A 15,446-nucleotide genomic window follows, 5' to 3' on the forward strand; every position below is an offset into this window, starting at 1 on the left:
CTGGCCCATGTTGTCTCCAATGCTTCCCACAGTCTAGTTGGCTGCATGCTGGCCCATGTTGTCTCCAATGCTTCCCACAGTCTAGTTGGCTGCATGCTGGCCCATGTTGTCTCCAATGCTTCCCACAGTCTAGTTGGCTGCATGCTGGCCCATGTTGTCTCCAATGCTTCCCACAGTCTAGTTGGCTGCATGCTGGCCCATGTTGTCTCCAATGCTTCCCACAGTCTAGTTGGCTACATGCTGGTCCATGTTGTCTCCAATGCTTCCCACAGTCTAGTTGGCTGCATGCTGGCCCATGTTGTCTCCAATGCTTCCCACAGTCTAGTTGGCTGCATGCTGGCCCATGTTGTCTCCAATGCTTTCCACAGTCTAGTTGGCTGCATGCTGGCCCATGTTGTCTCCAATGCTTCCCACAGTCTAGTTGGCTGCATGCTGGCCCATGTTGTCTCCAATGCTTCCCACAGTCTAGTTGGCTGGATGTAGGCCCATGTTGTCTCCAATGCTTCCCACAGTCTAGTTGGCTGCATGCTGGCCCATGTTGTCTCCAATGCTTCCCACAGTCTAGTTGGCTGCATGCTGGCCCATGTTGTCTCCAATGCTTCCCACAGTCTAGTTGGCTGCATGCTGGCCCATGTTGTCTCCAATGCTTCCCACAGTCTAGTTGGCTGCATGCTGGCCCATGTTGTCTCCAATGCTTCCCACAGTCTAGTTGGCTACATGTCCTATTGGCGATGGACCATTGTCGATACACACAGGAAACTGTTGAGCGTGAAGAAAAACAGCAATGTTGCAGTTCTTGACTCAAACCGGTGCACCTGGCACCTACTACCTTTCCCCCGTTCCAAGGCACGAAGATATTTTGTCTTGACCTTTCACCCTCTGAATGGTCACACGTACACAATCCATGTCTCAAGGCTTAAAAATCCTTCTTTAACCTGTCATCCTCCCCTTCATCTACACTGATTGAAGTGGATTTAACAAGTGACATCAATAAGGGATCAGTATCTTACACATTCTGGGTTGCAGACCGAGTAGTTGAATTGGGTTATGAACATTGAGAACATAATTCTCGTAACACCTGTCTCCTCCCCTTCATTCTACACTGATTGAAGTGGATTTAACAAGTGACATCAATAAGGATCCTGTCTTTCCCTTGTATTCACCTGGTCTGTCTACATCATGGAAAGAGCAGACTTGTTACACTCAGTGATTATACAAAAACAATTGTTGTTGTTGTTGTTGTTGTTGTTCTAGTTGTTTGGGATCAAAAACAAAACACATTCACAGTCTATAAAAGGTTGAGATTAGAAGGAATTCAAATGTTAAGAATCTTACATTTTCCAATTTATATCATTTAATATAATGTATATTTTTGTTTTATTCGGGCTAAGATATAATTTTATAATCTCCATTTTGGCCTATCTAATATTTTGTGCTTTATCTAAATATTTGCACTTGAATAAAAATAAATATGTTATTCAAGGCTATTTTCTGTGTTTCATGCTTCAATTTGGGCTCCTGAGTGGCGCAGAGGTCTCTACGCAGAGGTCACTACAGACACCCTGGTTCAATTCCAGGCTGTACCAGTGTCGTTTGGCCGGGGTAAGTCATCATTGTAAATAAGAATTTGTTCTTCACTTACTTGCCTAGTTTAATAAAATATTTAGCATGTCATTGTTTTCCAGACATTTCACATTGAGCTGCCTACTGGGGCGAGGGGTAACCCTCTACATATTTATTAATCAGTTATCACAACCCAATGTTCGCTTAAGAATTCTAGACATATGCTAAATAAATTAAAATAGAAAACATATTGACCAAAATAAAAACCATTACAACGTGCCTCCTCAAATTTGTATGACTCCCTGATCAAATTAAGGTTAAATAAAATAAATAAACAAAAGTTTAGCTTGTGTTAGCCACTCCGAGGCGCTAGGGGGAGCTGTGTTCAACAGACCGTCCCATCACCTGATGGACGCGCACATTTTGAATCAATAAGAAAAAAATGTGTTTATTTCCTGGTTTAGTAAACAGTTTGAAAAACATTAGCGATGGAGGCTGATCCAAATAGCAGAACATTGACAATTACAAGCACGACAGATGAAAATGTATGCTTTTCCGATGTGACAACTGTTGTTAAAAGATGGATGATTGACTTCAGTTTTGTTAGTTTGTGTCAATTCTTCAAAGAGGGCAAATTTGAAGAATTCAACCAAACGATTTCGACGCTGGAAAGTAAGTTTTGCTGGTTGAGGTTAATTTAGTTTATATGGACTAATGTAGTTACTAGCTATAACGGGTGTGTATCATTCTGTTTTAGCGATCATTGATGGTACCCCTCATTTAAACACCGAACAGAGACAGAAAAGGCAGATATGTGGCTTCCTCGCGCGGATAATGCACGGGAAACATTTAGGTAAGTTAACCCAGCGATATTTTCGTTTCGTTTTGTTGCCTTTCGTTTGTTTGCATTGCAGGTATCAATCAGTACTGATCTTTACGTTTAGATGTCTCGATAGCTTTATTAACTAGTATAATAATAATATGTCGTTGTTTGTTATAGACGTGTCCTTCGACAGAGACGAGCGGTTGTCGCCTCTGATGTCGGCTGTCGGTGTCTGGGCGTCTCAGGAAGAGACTGTGGCGGATGTCACTCTGTTCCAGCACATCACCAATCTACTCTATGTTCAGGTGATGATTTACTGTGTTGGTTTTCTGTGCTCTACATTCCTACTGTGTATACAGTCTGTCTACATGTAACAATTCATTATTATTATAGTCGCACACTAACCAGAACAGGAGCCGCATCAAAAGTCTCGGAGCAGAAGGGGATTTTTATTTTATTTTTGAGGGTCAGTTTTGTCTTTTGTAAATTCCAATGGAAAATGTTACATGCTAGCTAGCATGAGGATGAAAAGGGCAGGTTTCCAGGAAAACCGTAGTATTTAAATCTTCTCTGGGGCAGTGTGGATAAATGTAACATTTGGAGTACAGTGGCATATCCCATCCCAGCATTGAGGTACGTTGTCCGTCCCATATCTTGTACCAGTCCACGGTGTCTTAATCTAACTATATAATTGACTTCCGACCTCAATGCAGCTTAGTGTAAACCAGCGTAATGGTATCATCTGGCAACATGGACAAAATAAAACCTAATCCTTGATAGGCAATCTTATTCTGAGAGGAATATAGCACATACAAGCTGTGAAACCGGGCTTGGATTTCTAGGTATTGTCTTGAATTCTGTTTATAGCAGTGATGAGCTGTGCTTAACTCACTGGTCTTCTCTTCCAGAGTGTTGCTGTGTGTTTTGACTCGCTGGTCTTCTCTTCCAGAGTGTTGCTGTGTGTTTTGACTCGCTGGTCTTCTCTTCCAGAGTGTTGCTGTGTGTTTTGACTCGCTGGTCTTCTCTTCCAGAGTGTTGCTGTGTGTTTTGACTCACTGGTCTTCTCTTCCAGAGTGTTGCTGTATGTTTTGACTCACTGGTCTTCTCTTCCAGAGTGTTGCTGTGTGTCTGGAGAAAGGGAACTGCGTCATGGCTTCATCAGCTCTCAAATGGCTCGAGGAGGAGTGTGAAATCCCACAGGTAAGCAATGCCTCCACAGCACATATATGACTGGGGACTTCTAAAGTACCTGTCCAGTGTTTATTTCCATGAAATAATGAATTACTATATATGTATATGAGTGGTCCCGGGTCTGTGTGTGCTCTTATATTTATATATATGAGTGGTCCCGGGTCTGTGTGTGCTCTTGCCATCTCCATTGATGTCATTGTCAAGCCATTTGGAATGACAACGAGTGACAGGTAGCTGTCGTGATCGCACCAACAGAGTGGCACTCGGGCTATATTTCCCTCCCTTCGTTTCCAGAATTTGGGAATCAAGCTGTCATTGATCGTGAATAAGAGGGACACGTACCACCCGTTCCTGCTCAACTTCAGCTGGAACCGTCTGCTGGAGAACATACAGACCTTCCTAGATCGCTTCCTGGAGAAACACCCGTCGGACTTCCTGCTCCAGGTAGGGACCTGAACCAGTGACTAGAGTTGGGCACTATCCAGATTTTCATACCGTTCTTCTCTCACCCTTGGATATTTGGGGGATTTACCAGTTTAGAAACACAAGGGGGCGCCAAAACAAAAGCCCGTTGGTCTTCGATTATTAGAATGAATGAGTCGGTGTTCTAAAACGTTTGACCGACACTACCCATTTCTCAATTGTCGCAATGCTTACAAAAACCCTTATTTAACCTGTCTTCTCCCCTCAATCTTCACAGATTTTTCAAGTGGGTGTAACAGGTGACATCAATAAGGGATTGGGGGTGGAGGGGGGGGTGTACTGGTGCATCAACTACAGAAGCAGGGAATAGCCTCCTGTCCTATGGGTCCTTCTGGCTCGTACAAGGCTTACATACTTACTTAGAGATAATCGGGTGCCTTTTGGGAAGTAACTCCTATAATAGTGTTTTTATTCTGTTTGACCCTCTGTTTTCAGGCGGCCACTAAGGTGGTCAAGGCAGGCCAGGAGACGGGGGATGATTCTGAGACTCGGGAGGCGTCATATACTACCAGACAATCTTCTGAACACTCCAAAGTGTAAGGATTGGTTCAATATGTCTTTTATCTACTATAATCTCACTATTTTATAGATCTATTGAAACATTGTTTTTAATAACCCTGCATACATAAGCAAAATGATTTGATTAGACTTCCTATTATTTGATTTTACTGAATTGAATGTAGTCGTTTTTTTGGGGGGGGGGTGTTGTCTTCATCGTAACAGTGCATTCTGTGTAATTCGGTCTTGTCGACTACGAGCATGAATTCAAATGAAGATGCTCAACCGAAGCATTATGACAAAACGGTCATATGTTCAGTTCAGAAATTATCTTTGAGAGTAATGTATGCTGTTTTTTCCTACCAGGAATCAGGAGACCGGTGTTCTTATGAGGTGAGTTTGTATTAAGTTACTTTGAATGAATGAGGAGGCCTCCCGGGTGGCGCAGTGGTTAAGGGCGCTGTACTGCAGCGCCAGCTGTGTCCGGGAGGTCCGTGGGGCGACGCACAATTGGCCTAGCATCGTCCGGGTTAGGGAGGGCTTGGCCGGTAGGGATATCCTTGTCTCATCGCGCACCAGCGACTCCTGTGGCGTGCCGGGCGCAGTGCGCGCTAACCAAGGTTGCCAGGTGCACAGTGTTTCCTCCGACACTTTGGTGCGGCTGGCTTCCGGGTTGGATGCGCGCTGTGTTAAAGAAGCAGTGCGGCTTGGTTTGGTTGTGTATTGGAGGACGCATGACTTTCAACCTTCGTCTCTCCCGGGAGTTGTAGCGATGAGACAAGTTAGTAGCTACTAAACAATACCATGAAATTGGGGAGAAAAAGGGGTCAAATGTTTTATTTTTATTAAAGAATGAATGACAGACCGTTGGGATAACCTTGTAAAATAAAGACTTGTTTCAGCTAATGGAGAGGAGGAAGGTTACCTTCTGAAACATGGAACTGCACTGTGAATGCTCTGTATACAGTATATTCTGAATGTATTCAGACCCCAAACAATTTACGTTACAGCCTTATTCTAAAATTGATTAAGTTCATTGTTTTCCTCGTCAGTCTATACACCTTAATGACAAAGCTAAAACTGTTGTTTTTTATTTATTTTGCAAATGTTTTTAAAAACGTATTAAGACTCGTTGGAACCACCAAGACTCTTCCTAGAGCTGGCCGCCCGGCCGAACTGATCAACCGGGGAAGAAGAGCCTTGGTCAGGGAGGCGACCAAGATCCCCCATGGTCATTCTGACAGAGTTCTAGAGTTCTTCTGAGTGAGAGAACCTTCCAGAAGGACAACCGTCTCTGCAGCACTTCACCAAATCAGGCCTTTATGGTAGTGGCAAGACGTGCCTTTTACCGAGGAGTCCATCACAGCATGCTTGGAGGCATCTAAAGATTCTCTGGTCTGATGAAACCAAGATTGAACTCTTTGGCCTGAATGCCAAGCATCACGTCTGGAGGAAACCTGGCACCATCCCTACGGTGAAGTGTGGTGGCAGCATCATGCTGTGGGGATGTTTTTCAGCAGCAGGGACTGGGAGACTAGTTAGGATCGAGGGAAAGATGAACGGAGCAAAGTACAGAGAGATCCTTGATGAAAACCTGCTCCAGAGCTCTCAGGACCTCAGACTGGGGCTAAGGTTCACCTTCCAACAGGACAACGACCCTAAGCACACAGCCAAGATAATGCAGGAGTAGCTTCGGAACAAGTCTCTGAATGTCCTTGAGTGGCCCAGCCAGAGCCCGGACTTGAAACCGATCAAACATCTCTGAAGAGACCTGAAAATAGCTGTGCAGCGACGCAACCCCATTCAACCTGACAGAGATTGAGAGGATCTGCAGAGAAGAATGGGAGAAACTCTCCAAATACAGGTGTGCCAAGCTTGTAGCTGAGTAAAGGGTCTGAATGCCTTTTAAAAAATATATATGTAATGCATTAAACCTGTTTTTGCTTTTGCTATTGTGATGTCATTATGAGGTTTTCTATTGTGATGTCATTATGAGGTTTTCTATTGTGATGTCATTATGAGGTTTTCTATTGTGATGTCATTATGAGGTTTTCTATTGTGATGTCATTATGAGGTTTTCTATTGCGATGTCATTATGAGGTTTTCTATTGCGATGGGGGGGCGTCGTTTATAAACTGTTGTGCTATTTCTGAGAAGACTACACACACGCACAATGATTTATGAAGTTGACGCACACCATACATACTCGTGCTTCCTGTTTATAAATCAGACCTGTCAGAAAACGACGCGCGTGAACGAGCATCATAACTCCGTCTGAAAACACCCATCAGTCACCTTGTTTTTAATGGCGACGATACAACGTTCCTATTTGCTTTATACGTTGGAGGTTTTGGCATTAGGCCAAGATACTATCTAAAGGAAATCATTTCGAACTCAAATGTCTTTTTGGAGTTGTTGTCAGAATGTTTCCTTTTACGGTGACATTATTTGTTGTTGTTTATGAAAGACACAAACAAATGCAAACAAATGCAAATGCAAATGCAAATTGGAGCTGTAAACAGATCGTTTTTTAACATTTATTTTCAGTAATGTTTGGCGTTTTTTTTTTTCCGTTTGTCCTGACCCCTAAATATGCGGCCCTGCCCACAACATTCAGAAATAGTGTCTACTTGAACACAATAAATAAAAAAACTACAGTAGACCTCTTTACGATGGTAACATGTTAAATTCTACTGTATGTTTATAAACCACGCACCCTGTCCTCTGTATGGAACAAACACTTCAAAGGTATACTAACCTATCTAATTGGGCTATTGTGATGTATACTAACCTATCTAATTGGGCTATTGTGATGTATACTAATCTAATTGGACCAATTTAATGAGATGCGTATGCTAATTTGTTGTATGGCTACTTGGTGAATATTTTTATTTTTTTATTTTACCTTTATTTAACCAGGCAAGTCAGTTAAGAACACATTCTTATTTTCAATGACGGCCTGGGAACAGTGGGTTAACTGCCTGTTCAGGGGGAGAACGACAGATTTGTACCTTGTCAGCTCGGGGGTTTGAACTCGCAACCTTCCGGTTACTAGTCCAACGCTCTAACCACTAGGCTACCCTACCACCTCTACACTCTAACCACTAGGCTACCTGCCACCTCTACACTCTAACCACTAGGCTACGCTGCCACCTCTACACTCTAACCACTAGGCTACCTGCCACCCCTACACTCTAACCACTAGGCTACCCTACCACCTCTACACTCTAACCACTAGGCTACCTGCCACCTCTACACTCTAACCACTAGGCTACGCTGCCACCTCTACACTCTAACCACTAGGCTACCTACCTCCTCTACACTCTAACCACTAGGCTACCTGCCACCTCCACACTCTAACCACTAGACTACCTGCCACCTCTACACTCTAACCACTAGGCTACCCTGCCACCTCTACACTCTAACCACTAGACTACCTGCCACCTCTACACTCTAACCACTAGGCTACCTGCCACCTCTACACTCTAACCACTAGGCTACCTGCCACCTCTACACTCTAACCACTAGGCTACCTGCCGCCTCTACACTCTAACCACTAGGCTACCTGCCACCTCTACACTCTAACCACTAGACTACCTGCCACCTCTACACTCTAACCACTAGGCTACCTGCCACCTCTACACTCTAACCACTAGGCTACCCTGCCAGCTCTACACTCTAACCACTAGGCTACCTGCCACCTCTACACTCTAACCACTAGGCTACCTGCCACCTCTACACTCTAACCAATAGGCTACCTGCCACCTCTACACTCTAACCACTAGGCTACGCTGCCGCCCCGTAGCCAGAAAATATGCAATGTTTATGTATGTATTAATAACATTTGTGTATTATATTTCTAAATGAGATATGGTCTATGCACAACATTTCCTCGTTCCAGTTATTCAGACCAAACAAACGTCAATGGAAAAGGTGAACCGTCTGTCTGTTTTACCATTTAAACTATAGAGCAAAATTAGGCTGCTTGAAATAGCTCATCTATTTACTACTGTGAAATGGGTCTGTTTTTTTAATTTTTTTATGAGAGATGGGACGAATGGTAAGCCTATCCATCGTTCTTGGTCTATAGGCTATTTTCACCAGTGTGAAACCATCCAGTCAGAAAATTTAATTTATTCTGCAGTGGTCATGGAAACTAAATAAATCATAGAAAATCAATGCTTTTTTTTCTAATAATTTTACAATGCAAAGAGACATCTATTTTTCACTCTTAACAGCAGATACAATCATCTTGTTATATTTGTCTACATGTTCTTTTTGTTCTTTTAAATGCCAGGAAGTGTGTACGCACGAGAAACTGTACGCACGAGAAACTGTACGCACGAGAAACTGTACTGGTCTGAAGTTTGTTGGAGGATAAGCCCATTTCTCACGTCTAGTTCAGTCTTTATAAACTTTTACGTGAACTATATTTTGCGATGTTTATAAACGAGGCCCCCATGTACCAGCGCTGTCAAACCTCATGTGGTCATTTAGCTGGCTGTGGGGCCTTGGTCAAAAGGAGCTGGCTGTGGGGGCCTGGTCAAAAGTAGCTGGCTGTAGGGGCCTGGTCAAAAGGAGCTGGCTGTAGGGGCCTGGTCAAAAGGAGCTGGCTGTAGGGGCCTGGTCAAAAGGAGCTGGCTGTAGGGGCCTGGTCAAAAGGAGCTGGCTGTAGGGGCCTGGTCAAAAGGAGGTTAGGAAGCATCATTGTCTAATGATATATTGCATTTCTCCTCAGACCCAAGAAGAAGCTGCTGTCAACAAGGAATATTCATCCCTGGAAACCAGAGTCTGGCAAGAAGCCTGCACTCACTGTTATGAGAAAAGGGGGTATGGTCTTCCACTCTCTGTCAGGACGTACAGTGTATTTAAGATCTTGGGTGGTTTTTAATGCTCTTTGTTCTGTCACAGTAATTCTCCTATTGCTGTTTGTCCCTGTAAAGTTCTCTCTCTCGCTCTCTCGCTCGCTCTCTCTCGCTCTCTCATATATATATATTTATACTATCTATCCAGATGTAATAACTGGGGGACAAAAATGGCATGTATGTGAAGTCTATAAAAGACGAAAACACGTTTATTTTTGTCCTCTGAAGGGAGGGTGGACCCGAAAATAAACCATAAAAAGAGAAGTTGACTCTCTCTCTCTCTTTGTCTGTCTCTCTCATATGCTGTTTGTCCATGCAGTGTCGACGAGGTTGACCTTCCGAAGAGCCTCGTCTGAGACGACCCTGAACACCACGACTCTTAGCAACACAACTCTGAACACCAATACAACCAGGAAGACTCATGGCGTAGGTCAACTAGAGCACTGTTTCCCTGATTGGGGCACACCATTTCTCCACTTAAATGTTCCAAAAATATATGTATACAAGCTTTTCTATATTAGTTCTGATGGCGTACAACAGTTGAATTAAGCTCATGAGGCGTTTTAGAAGTTATATTCTTCAAGTATCAAAGGCTATTGTTCATTTTTTTTTAAAGTCCAAAATGGATGTACCAACTCCCAGATTGCCCCTTTTTCTCCCCCGTGTAGAGGTGGCCGTGGGATCTGGACTTGGCGCTGAAGGCGGGAGTGAAGCGTCACGGGGAGGGGAAATGGTCGCGTATCCTCCAGGAACACGACTTCCAGGGTCGCACGGGGGTTCAACTCAAAGATCGTTGGCGGGTCCTCAAGAAGGCGCATAAAGTCAACTCCTCCTAAGGCCCGTGTCTCAAATGGTATCTTATTCACTAAGAAGCGCACTACTTTTGACCAGAGCCCTATGAGACCTGAATAGGGGGGGGGTGCAGATTGGGACGTGACCTTCGGGACTAAGTTTAAGTCCGTTTGTGGATTCTGGGGTTTATATACGGTACTCTACTGTTAGTAATCTTGCCTAGTTTTAATAAATAGTTCAAACTCCTTGGTTTTCTCTTTAAACTCTGTTTTGAACTAGTGTATTAGTACCGCTCACTGTACAGTTTTATATAAGGGATTGTACATAGGTTATGCTTTTGTGCCCTTGTATTTCCAGTGTGTGTGTGTGTGTGTATGTAAGTTTAACTAAGGCTGTGATTCAATCCGAGGGAGACAATGGCCCATTTGAGTGGAAATATGCCTGGGTTTACCATGACTCTCCATAAACAAACATGAGAACGTTTTTTAAAAAAAGGCTGCATTGTGTTCAACCTGAAACTGGATTGAATCCCGGCCTTTAACACACAGCTTCAATGCCATTAACCGGTAACTACCAGTAGCTGGCATGATATTACTACCAGTAACCAGCAGAGCGAGCTATATCTTTCTGTGGACAATAGCAGCTTAACTTGTATTTCAACTTTATTTTTTATTTTTTTACAAAACCATTTATCCTTCTAGTTATCAATGGCTAAAGAAACAACGATTTAGAACAAATTGTTCAATAGAAATGGAGAAATTGGTCAAACATGAATAAAAATGTCTTTGTGTTTATTTTATATATTTCACAGTGTATTTATTTCTGCAATGGGGACTATACAAAAGTACAATTGTGTTATTGTAAAGTAGTCATCTCTCACTTTGGAGCGTCATATCTTGTCTGTACACAGGAAGGAGATACTCAATTGTGTTATTGTTATTGTAAAGTAGTCATCTCTCACTTTGGAGCGTCATATCTTGTCTGTACACAGGAAGGAGATACTCAATTGTGTTATTGTTATTGTAAAGTAGTCATCTCTCACTTTGGAGCGTCATATCTTGTCTGTACACAGGAAGGAGATACTCAATTGTGTTATTGTTATTGTAAAGTAGTCATCTCTCACTTTGGAGCGTCATATCTTGTCTGTACACAGGAAGGAGATACTCAATTGTGTTATTGTTATTGTAAAGTAGTCATCTCTCACTTTGGAGCGTCATATCTTGTCTGTACACAGGAAGGAGATACTCAATTGTGTTATTGTTATTGTAAAGTAGTCATCTCTCACTTTGGAGCGTCATATCTTGTCTGTACACAGGAAGGAGATACTCAATTGTGTTATTGTTATTGTAAAGTAGTCATCTCTCACTTTGGAGCGTCATATCTTGTCTGTACACAGGAAGGAGATACTCAATTGTGTTATTGTTATTGTAAAGTAGTCATCTCTCACTTTGGAGCGTCATATCTTGTCTGTACACAGGAAGGAGATACTCAATTGTGTTATTGTTATTGTAAAGTAGTCATCTCTCACTTTGGAGCGTCATATCTTGTCTGTACACAGGAAGGAGATACTCAATTGTGTTATTGTTATTGTAAAGTAGTCATCTCTCACTTTGGAACGTCATATCTTGTCTGTACACAGGAAGGAGATACTCAATTGTGTTATTGTTATTGTAAAGTAGTCATCTCTCACTTTGGAGCGTCATATCTTGTCTGTACACAGGAAGGAGATACTCAATTGTGTTATTGTTATTGTAAAGTAGTCATCTCTCACTTTGGAGCGTCATATCTTGTCTGTACACAGGAAGGAGATACTCAATTGTGTTATTGTTATTGTAAAGTAGTCATCTCTCACTTTGGAACGTCATATCTTGTCTGTACACAGGAAGGAGATACTCAATTGTGTTATTGTTATTGTAAAGTAGTCATCTCTCACTTTGGAGCGTCATATCTTGTCTGTACACAGGAAGGAGATACTCAATTGTGTTATTGTAAAGTAGTCATCTCTCACTTTGGAACGTCATATCTTGTCTGTACACAGGAAGGAGATACTCAATTGTGTTATTGTTATTGTAAAGTAGTCATCTCTCACTTTGGAGCGTCATATCTTGTCTGTACACAGGAAGGAGATACTCAATTGTGTTATTGTTATTGTAAAGTAGTCATCTCTCACTTTGGAGCGTCATATCTTGTCTGTACACAGGAAGGAGATACTCAATTGTGTTATTGTAAAGTAGTCATCTCTCACTTTGGAGCGTCATATCTTGTCTGTACACAGGAAGGAGATACTCAATTGTGTTATTGTTATTGTAAAGTAGTCATCTCTCACTTTGGAGCGTCATATCTTGTCTGTACACAGGAAGGAGATACTCAATTGTGTTATTGTTATTGTAAAGTAGTCATCTCTCACTTTGGAACGTCATATCTTGTCTGTACACAGGAAGGAGATACTCAATTGTGTTATTGTTATTGTAAAGTAGTCATCTCTCACTTTGGAGCGTCATATCTTGTCTGTACACAGGAAGGAGATACTCAATTGTGTTATTGTTATTGTAAAGTAGTCATCTCTCACTTTGGAGCGTCATATCTTGTCTGTACACAGGAAGGAGATACTCAATTGTGTTATTGTTATTGTAAAGTAGTCATCTCTCACTTTGGAGCGTCATATCTTGTCTGTACACAGGAAGGAGATACTCAATTGTGTTATTGTAAAGTAGTCATCTCTCACTTTGGAGCGTCATATCTTGTCTGTACACAGGAAGGAGATACTCAATTGTGTTATTGTTATTGTAAAGTAGTCATCTCTCACTTTGGAACGTCATATCTTGTCTGTACACAGGAAGGAGATACTCAATTGTGTTATTGTTATTGTAAAGTAGTCATCTCTCACTTTGGAGCGTCATATCTTGTCTGTACACAGGAAGGAGATACTCAATTGTGTTATTGTTATTGTAAAGTAGTCATCTCTCACTTTGGAACGTCATATCTTGTCTGTACACAGGAAGGAGATACTCAATTGTGTTATTGTTATTGTAAAGTAGTCATCTCTCACTTTGGAGCGTCATATCTTGTCTGTACACAGGAAGGAGATACTCAATTGTGTTATTGTTATTGTAAAGTAGTCATCTCTCACTTTGGAGCGTCATATCTTGTCTGTACACAGGAAGGAGATACTCAATTGTGTTCTTAAAATATTCTGTTAAATAAAGATGACTTTGATTTGGTGTGTGATTTATTTGTTTGCTGTTTAAAGTACGAATATAGCTTGTTGAAGCTTGTGTCTGAAAAGTCACCCTATTCCCTACAGAGTGCACAACTTTTGATCAGAGCTCAAAGGGTCCTAGTCTCACCTGGCCAGCCTTCCTAAAAAAAAAACCTGTCTGGTTCACTGGAGCCACTGTGAGAAGGTTTCTGAGGCTTTCTAGGCTGGTTGCAACTAAACCAACTATGGGGTAACACAGGCAGGGTTGGCTTACGTTGTTGACACCGAGTAAACTATATTTCATCAAATGTTTATTGAAAACATAAATACTGAGCACTTGTATTTCAAATATATCGTTTGTTAGTTAGCTAGCTAGTTTGCGTTGACATGAAATGAGTGAAGACGACATGGTATCCAGATTATATTTTACATGGTGTGAAGTTCTGGGACTTGCTGTAGCTCGTAAATGTATTTTGTGGTAATAGAGGTTTAAAAACGTTTCACTTTGCTATTTCAAAAAAGCCGTTACGTATAGTAAAAGTTAAATAATCGGTCTGATTCATTTAATATAGTGCTATATCAACCTTTTAACTTTGGGTTGTGGGGCAGTTAGATCACACATTTCATCAGACATAACTACAATCTGACTACTACCCTTCCATACACTCTGACTACTACACTTCCATACACTGACTACTACACTTAAATACACTGACTACTACACTTCCATACACTCGGACTACTACACTTCAATACACTCTGACTACTACACTTCCATACACTGACTACTGCACTTAAATACACTGACTACTACACTTCCATACACTCGGACTACTACACTTCAATACACTCTGACTACTACACTTCCATACACTCTGACTACTACACTTCCATACACTCTGACTACTACACTTCAATACACTGACTACTACACTTCAATACACTCTGACTACTACACTTCCATACACTCTGACTACTACACTTCAATACACTGACTACTACACTTCAATACACTCTGACTACTACACTTCCATACACTCTGACTACTACACTTCCATACACTCTGACTACTACACTTCAATACACTCTGCAAACATTTTTGCAGGGTGTATTGCAAAAAGCAAAACATTTTGTCCATTAAAATAACATCAAATTGATCAGAAATACAGTGTAGACATTGTTAATGTTGTAAATTACTTTTGTAGCTGGAAACGGCAGATTTTTTATGGAATATCTACGTAGGTTTACAGAGGCCCATTATCAGCAACCATCACTCGTGTGTTCCAATGGCACGTTGTGTTAGCTAATCCAAGTTTATCATTTTTTAAAGCTAATTGATCATTAGAAAACCCTTTTGCAATTATGAAAACTGTTCTGATTAAAGAAGCAATTAAACCTGACCTTCTTTAGACTAGTTGAGTATCTGGAGCATCAGCATTTGTGGGTTCGATTACAGGCTCAAAATGGCCAGAAGCCAATAACTTTCTTCTGGAACTCGTCAGTCTATTCTTGTTCTGAGAAATGAAGGCTATTCCATGTGAGAAATTGCCAAGAGACTGAAGATCTCGTACAACGCTGTGTACTACTCACTTTACAGAACAGCGCAAACTGGCATGAGAGGATCTGCAGAGAACAATGGGAGAAATTTCCCAAATACAGGTGTGCCAATCTTATAGCGTCATACCCAAGAAGACTGGAGGCTGTAATCGAGTAAAGGGACTGAATACTTATGTAAATGTGATATTTCAGTTTTAAACATTTTATACATTTGCCAAAATGTCTAAACCTGTTTTTGCTTTGTCATTATAGAGTATTGTGTGTAGATTTTGTTGTGACGTTGCTATCATTAATGCGATGACGGCTATTCATCGAATACTTACATACCACGTTCAATTATTACTCAATTAAATTAATCGTGTAACAATTAATTAAGTTGTAATCTGGGGCACCACGGGAAAAGTTTATTTAACGAGTTACCGTTTCCCGAATTAACAAAAAAATATCAGAATATGTCGATAAACTATCCGTCATC

General features: G+C 41.5%; 2 protein-coding genes across 5 annotated transcripts; both read left to right on the plus strand.

The window, feature by feature from the left end:
* The first annotated feature begins 2,012 nt into the window (after positions 1 to 2,012).
* On the plus strand, positions 2,013 to 11,014 carry terf1 (telomeric repeat binding factor (NIMA-interacting) 1). The gene is made up of 10 exons (XM_020474036.2): positions 2,013 to 2,235; positions 2,321 to 2,416; positions 2,564 to 2,691; positions 3,500 to 3,586; positions 3,872 to 4,021; positions 4,496 to 4,596; positions 4,925 to 4,951; positions 9,297 to 9,388; positions 9,743 to 9,849; positions 10,092 to 11,014. The coding sequence occupies exons 1-10, from the start codon at positions 2,052 to 2,054 to the stop codon at positions 10,257 to 10,259; spliced, it is 1,140 nt and encodes a 379-aa protein (XP_020329625.1). The 5' UTR covers positions 2,013 to 2,051; the 3' UTR covers positions 10,260 to 11,014.
* On the plus strand, positions 10,402 to 13,436 carry LOC116354835 (uncharacterized). 4 transcript variants are annotated; one of them, XM_031796890.1, is made up of 2 exons: positions 10,402 to 12,902; positions 12,978 to 13,436. In XM_031796890.1, the coding sequence occupies exons 1-2, from the start codon at positions 10,985 to 10,987 to the stop codon at positions 13,400 to 13,402; spliced, it is 2,343 nt and encodes a 780-aa protein (XP_031652750.1). In that variant the 5' UTR covers positions 10,402 to 10,984; the 3' UTR covers positions 13,403 to 13,436. The 4 variants fall into 4 exon arrangements, with proteins under 4 accessions (XP_031652750.1, XP_031652752.1, XP_031652751.1 ...); XM_031796892.1 differs by having other exon boundaries at positions 10,402 to 12,607; positions 12,926 to 13,436; XM_031796891.1 differs by having other exon boundaries at positions 10,402 to 12,422; positions 12,498 to 13,436.
* The last annotated feature ends 2,010 nt before the right edge of the window (positions 13,437 to 15,446 follow it).

The sequence above is a fragment of the Oncorhynchus kisutch genome, linkage group LG18, assembly GCF_002021735.2.
Source record: "Oncorhynchus kisutch isolate 150728-3 linkage group LG18, Okis_V2, whole genome shotgun sequence".
In the NCBI taxonomy this organism is placed as follows: domain Eukaryota; kingdom Metazoa; phylum Chordata; class Actinopteri; order Salmoniformes; family Salmonidae; genus Oncorhynchus; species Oncorhynchus kisutch.

What these genes read in the sequence shown, in the direction of transcription:
- terf1 (XM_020474036.2), top strand. Translation starts at nt 2,052, where the DNA reads ATGGAGGCTGATCCAAATAGCAGAACATTGACAATTACAAGCACGACA. An exon ending in AATGCACGGGAAACATTTAG is followed by an intron (nt 2,417 to 2,563) that starts GTAAGTTAACCC and finishes TGTTTGTTATAG; the next exon opens with ACGTGTCCTTCGACAGAGAC. An exon ending in CACTGTTATGAGAAAAGGGG is followed by an intron (nt 9,389 to 9,742) that starts GTATGGTCTTCC and finishes TTGTCCATGCAG; the next exon opens with TGTCGACGAGGTTGACCTTC.
- LOC116354835 (XM_031796890.1), top strand. Translation starts at nt 10,985, where the DNA reads ATGAATAAAAATGTCTTTGTGTTTATTTTATATATTTCACAGTGTATT. An exon ending in TGTCTGTACACAGGAAGGAG is followed by an intron (nt 12,903 to 12,977) that starts ATACTCAATTGT and finishes CACAGGAAGGAG; the next exon opens with ATACTCAATTGTGTTATTGT.